Raw genomic sequence first — 4,410 nt, forward strand, 5'->3', positions numbered from 1 at the left:
AGCAGCTCTTTGCACGGGACCTGCAGGTGGCGGCAGCGGTCGTAGTCACAGAGGACGGCCGGCCCAGGTGGCCGCGGGGCCTCCTCTTCCTCCTCCTCTCCGAAGTCTTGGGGGGCCAAGGGCTGCGCCCTGGGAACCCCGGAGAAGGCGACAGCCAGGAGCAGCCACAGGAGGCAGGGAGGGCCCGGCATGGAGCCTGGAAGGGAAGGGGGTGGATCAGGAAAGGCTGCTGGGCCCCCATGCCATCCAGGCTCCCCTCAACAAACCCCTGGGGACCGAGGGAATGAGACGGACACACTGATTTGTCAACCAATTTCTGAACAGCCTATGTGCTTGATTTTGGGCAAAAAATAAAATAAAATGTGGTCGGACAGGAGGCAGCTGGGTGTCCAGCAAGGTAGGAAGTACTAGAAACAGTTAATGAATAAACCAAGTGCTTGGGGGCGAGCGGGGAGATCAGGAGGAAGTATTCACTCAGCCTGGGAAGGAAAGGTGGCCGAAGCCCCAACCTGCTGCCCAGAGAAGAGGTCTAAGTAAAACAAGCATCAATCAAAGACATAAGCAAGCACCGAGCTGAGAGGAAGAGACGGAGCAGAAGGGGAAAGGGAGACGCACGCCCCACCTGTCACTTAGGCCTGGCCCCTGCCTGTTCCCACCTACCCGACTCCGACTCCAACTCCGGGCGCCTCACCCACGCGCAGGCCTTGATGCAGCGGGATTCTGTGACCAGATCTCGGCGAACATCAGGCCGGGGGTCTCCGGGAACACAGGCTGCGCAGTCAGGTTTCGTGCCTTCAGTTTCAATGTTGTTTTTATACCCTTCGACTGTGAGGTCACCACGGAGCCCCCCTTCCCCTGCCCTCCTTTCCTGGTGAGTGCTAAGAGGGCTGGTGCCCGCAGAGGGCCTGAGTCATGAGGCCGGGGTGGGGGGAGCCACAGGCCGTGCTTTCAGCTGGAGGCTAGGCTGCCTGGGTTCTGAAAGGGACTGGAATGTGGAAAGCAGCCAGCAGCTGAGAAGCCAAAGGCTGAAATCATGCCAGGGATGAGGGACACGGGAGGGGCCACCTGGCTGGTACCTCAGAGGAAAACAGATGTGGACAGCATGTGGCCGAGGCTACCAAATGCTGTTTCAGTAAAAATCATACCACATCCATGGCTGTCATTTCCTGTCTTCTGCCTCCCAATGGACAGAAAGGGAGGGGTGCAGAGGCCTGGATGATGTAGGCCAGCTCTCCAGACCCGCCCTGCACTCCCCCCTCCCCACAGGGAGCTGAGAGTGATGTGGAGAAGGCCAGATAGGTTTTCCCTCCTTGCACTTCCTAGGCTCATGAATGAAAACAGCTGTGCCGAGCCCAGCCAGGGTGGGTCAGTTGGTTGAGCTTCATCCTGTGCGCCAGAAGATTGCCCGCTCAGTTCCCGGGTCAGGGCACATACCTGGGTTGTGGGTTCGGTCCCGTCGGGCCATGTAGGGAAGGCAGCCAGTTGATGTTGCTCTCACATTGATGTCCCCATACCCGCCCGCCCCCTTCCTCTCTCTAAGCATGTCCGTGGGTGAGGATAAACACAAAACCAACCACAGAACAGCTGGGACTAAAACAGCCCACGATGTGCAGGCCTTTCTCATCTGGGTTAGTGCATCGTCCTGATACGCCAAGGTTTGCGGTTCAATCCCTGGTCAGGGCACATGCAGGAATCGACCAGTAGAATGCATGGTTAAGTGTAACAACAAATCGAAGTTTCTCTCTTCCCCCTTCCTCTTTCTCTAATAAATAAAAACAGCTAAAAGAGAAGAGTCAGGGAGGCAGCTGGCAAGAATATTGTTTATTGGGGAGGCCGCAGGAAAAGGTCAGGGCTGGGGAAGGGCTGGAGTGTGTGTGGGACTCGGGAGGGGCTCTGCCTGCTCTCAGGAGCTCGAGCAGGTGGGCTGCTGCCGGTGAGAGCCCATGGAGGGTTCAGAGCTGCCCAGCGTCTCGGGGGCCAGGGCAGGGCCAGGCGCAGGCGCAGGCAGGTTGGCCTCTGTCAGCAAAGCTGCATCTTCCCAGGAGCCTGAGCCTGGGCCAGGAGAGGGAAAAGCAAAACCCCAAACAGGAAATCAGATAACCAGGGCCCCTACCCGCATGCCACCCCCACCCCAGGTCCCCATGGGGTCCCTCACCATCGCTGGCTTCCCGCTCTAGCTCTTCCTCTCCATTAAGGGGCTGTGGATCTGGCTTTTCCTCCTCGGACAGCTGGCCCTCTGCAGCCACAGGGAGAAAGCAGAGGGGAGCCTGGAAGAGCTGCTGGGGAGGCAGGGAGGAGGCAGGAGGGAGGGAGGCGGTGGCTGCGGCACCATACCTGTCCCTGAGGGGTCAGGGCTCTCGCCGTCCTCTGTAATGTCCGGCAGGGGTGTTGACTCCTCCTGGCCTTGGGATAGAGGGCAGGACAGGGTCAGGTGGCTGCCTGGCCTGCATGCTCATGTGTGAGAGCCGTCAGCCGCCTCCTGGATGGAGCAGGCCCCCTCACCCAGCCCCAGCCTCCACTTTACCTGGCCGGCGGGCAGCCGTCCTCCCCTGGACCTCCTTCTGGGAACCGTTCCTCTTTCGGATGTTTACCTGAGGAGGAGAAGCTACTCAGCAGCGGGGACTGACGTCCCCCCCAGCGACCAGGGCCCCCGGCACGCCCTGGCCCACTCCCCAGGCAGGGAAGGGGCGGGAAGGGGCAGGAAGGGGCCCGTTGCCACCTGCAGAGCGAAGCGGTGCTGGGGCCAGATGCCCCCCCACACCCACTGCATGTAGCTGAAGAGCACGATGACGCTGAGGAACGTGAAGTTGCTGGAGACGCCTATGAAGGCGCAGGTGACGGGGAAGTTGTACAGCAGGTACCTGAGGCAGGAAGCAGGGACAGCAAGGGAGCCGTTACGGGCACCAGCCTTCTCCTGAGAGCAGGTCTCAGCTCTGGCTGCACGTCGCCTTCCCTAGGTGCCTTCACACAGGCTGGGGGCCAGCGTGAGCCCCACCCACTCGGGTTCAGGTGGTCGGGTGGGGTGGCCCAGGCATCGGCATTTTAAAAAGTTCCCCAGGGAACAAACGAAGCAAAACAAAAGCAAACTCATAGAGGCAGACAACATGCTGCTCATCACCGGAGATCGGGCAGGGGCGGAGGGGGCGGGATGGGTAAGGGACCCGCTGTGTGGTGGTGGTGGAGACGGGCTCTGGTGGTGAGCATGCTGCAGTGTATGGCTGTTGAATTATGATGTTGTGCACTTGAAATGTTAGGCACCAACATGACCTCAAAAAACCACACCCACCAAGAGGAGGAAAGGCTCCCCAGGGAGCTGATCTGCGCAGCCGGGCGGAGACCTGTGACCCAGCTAAACCCTCCACCTCCTCAGAGCCCCGGTTCCTCACCTGAGCCCAGAGAAGTGGGCGTGGATGCAGAGGGAGGCCCTGTACAGCTGGATGCGCTTGCTGTGGATCTCGATAATCGCTCCGGTGGTCGGCACGTACTGCGGGGTCGGGGTGGAGGGGGTGGCCCCATCAGGCCAGGATCCGGCTGCTGTCAATCCGAGGCCCACCCACTTCCAGCCTCCTGGTGGCTGTCCCCCCTGACCGCTGTCCCTCCTGACCTAGCCCGGCTTCTCGAGGGGAGAATTCTAGGCTTCTGGGGAGGCCGTCTCCCGCCCTCCTGCACCCCCTCACCGAGTTTTCTCTGTATTCCGGGTACAGCTCCACCTCCAGGAGCTGCTTCTGCTCAGCGAAGCCGAAGAGCAGCAGGCTGGAGAAGACCAGCGTGTCCAGCATCTGGAGCAGGTCTGAGCGGTAGTGCAGCATCACCTGCAGGGCCAGGAGGTGAGCGGGAGTCAGGCAGCCCGGCTTCTCCTGGGCCCCCCACTCCCGTCCCCTGAGCGGCTATGAAGACTGCTTCTTCCCCAGGTCCCCTGCTCCCACCTTCTCCTACCGTGCCCGCCACGTCTTGACCCAACCATTCAAATGCTTGCGTGGCAGCCCTGCCCTGCCAACCACATGTCTCTTCCAGCACAACAAAGGCCTCTGCTAAGCAACCTCCCTAGGTCCAGCCTCCACTGTCTCCAATCTACCTTCCCCCCAGATAGCTCTAGCATCCAAGCAGACGGACTGCCAGGGCGCCACCTGAAACTTTCTTCCCCAGGTAGACATTTAGGGATTTGGTTCTGTTGATAGTTAAGAATGGAGTCGAGCCCTAGCTGGTTTGGCTCAGTGGATAGAGCATCGGCCTGTGGACTGAGGGGTCCCAGGTTCGATTCCGGCCAAGGGCATGTGCCTTGGTTGCGGGCGCGTCCCCGGTGGGAGGTGTGCAGGAGGCAGCTGATTGATGTTTCTCTCTCATCGATGTTTCTGGCTCTCTATCCCTCTCTCTTCCTCTCTGTAAAAAATCAATAAAATATATATTTTA

The 4,410-nt window shown here is 60.0% G+C and overlaps 1 protein-coding gene across 2 annotated transcripts in view; it reads right to left on the bottom strand.

Moving 5' to 3' along the window:
* Nucleotides 1-1,801: 1,801 nt before the first annotated feature.
* The window catches only part of BSCL2 (Berardinelli-Seip congenital lipodystrophy 2 (seipin)), a 10,070-nt gene continuing 7,461 nt past the window's right edge, over nt 1,802-4,410 (bottom strand). For both annotated transcript variants that reach the window (XM_005857483.2, XM_005857482.2), the window contains exons 5-11: nt 3,678-3,812; nt 3,387-3,484; nt 2,720-2,861; nt 2,525-2,591; nt 2,335-2,403; nt 2,156-2,236; nt 1,802-2,052 (exon numbers count right to left, since the gene is read on the bottom strand). In XM_005857483.2, the coding sequence (XP_005857545.1) occupies nt 1,904-2,052; nt 2,156-2,236; nt 2,335-2,403; nt 2,525-2,591; nt 2,720-2,861; nt 3,387-3,484; nt 3,678-3,812 (741 nt within the window). In that variant the 3' untranslated portion in view covers nt 1,802-1,903. The remainder of the gene's footprint in view (nt 2,053-2,155; nt 2,237-2,334; nt 2,404-2,524; nt 2,592-2,719; nt 2,862-3,386; nt 3,485-3,677; nt 3,813-4,410) is intronic.

This window comes from Myotis brandtii, unplaced genomic scaffold, assembly GCF_000412655.1.
Source record: "Myotis brandtii unplaced genomic scaffold, ASM41265v1 scaffold1112, whole genome shotgun sequence".
NCBI classification, from domain to species: domain Eukaryota; kingdom Metazoa; phylum Chordata; class Mammalia; order Chiroptera; family Vespertilionidae; genus Myotis; species Myotis brandtii.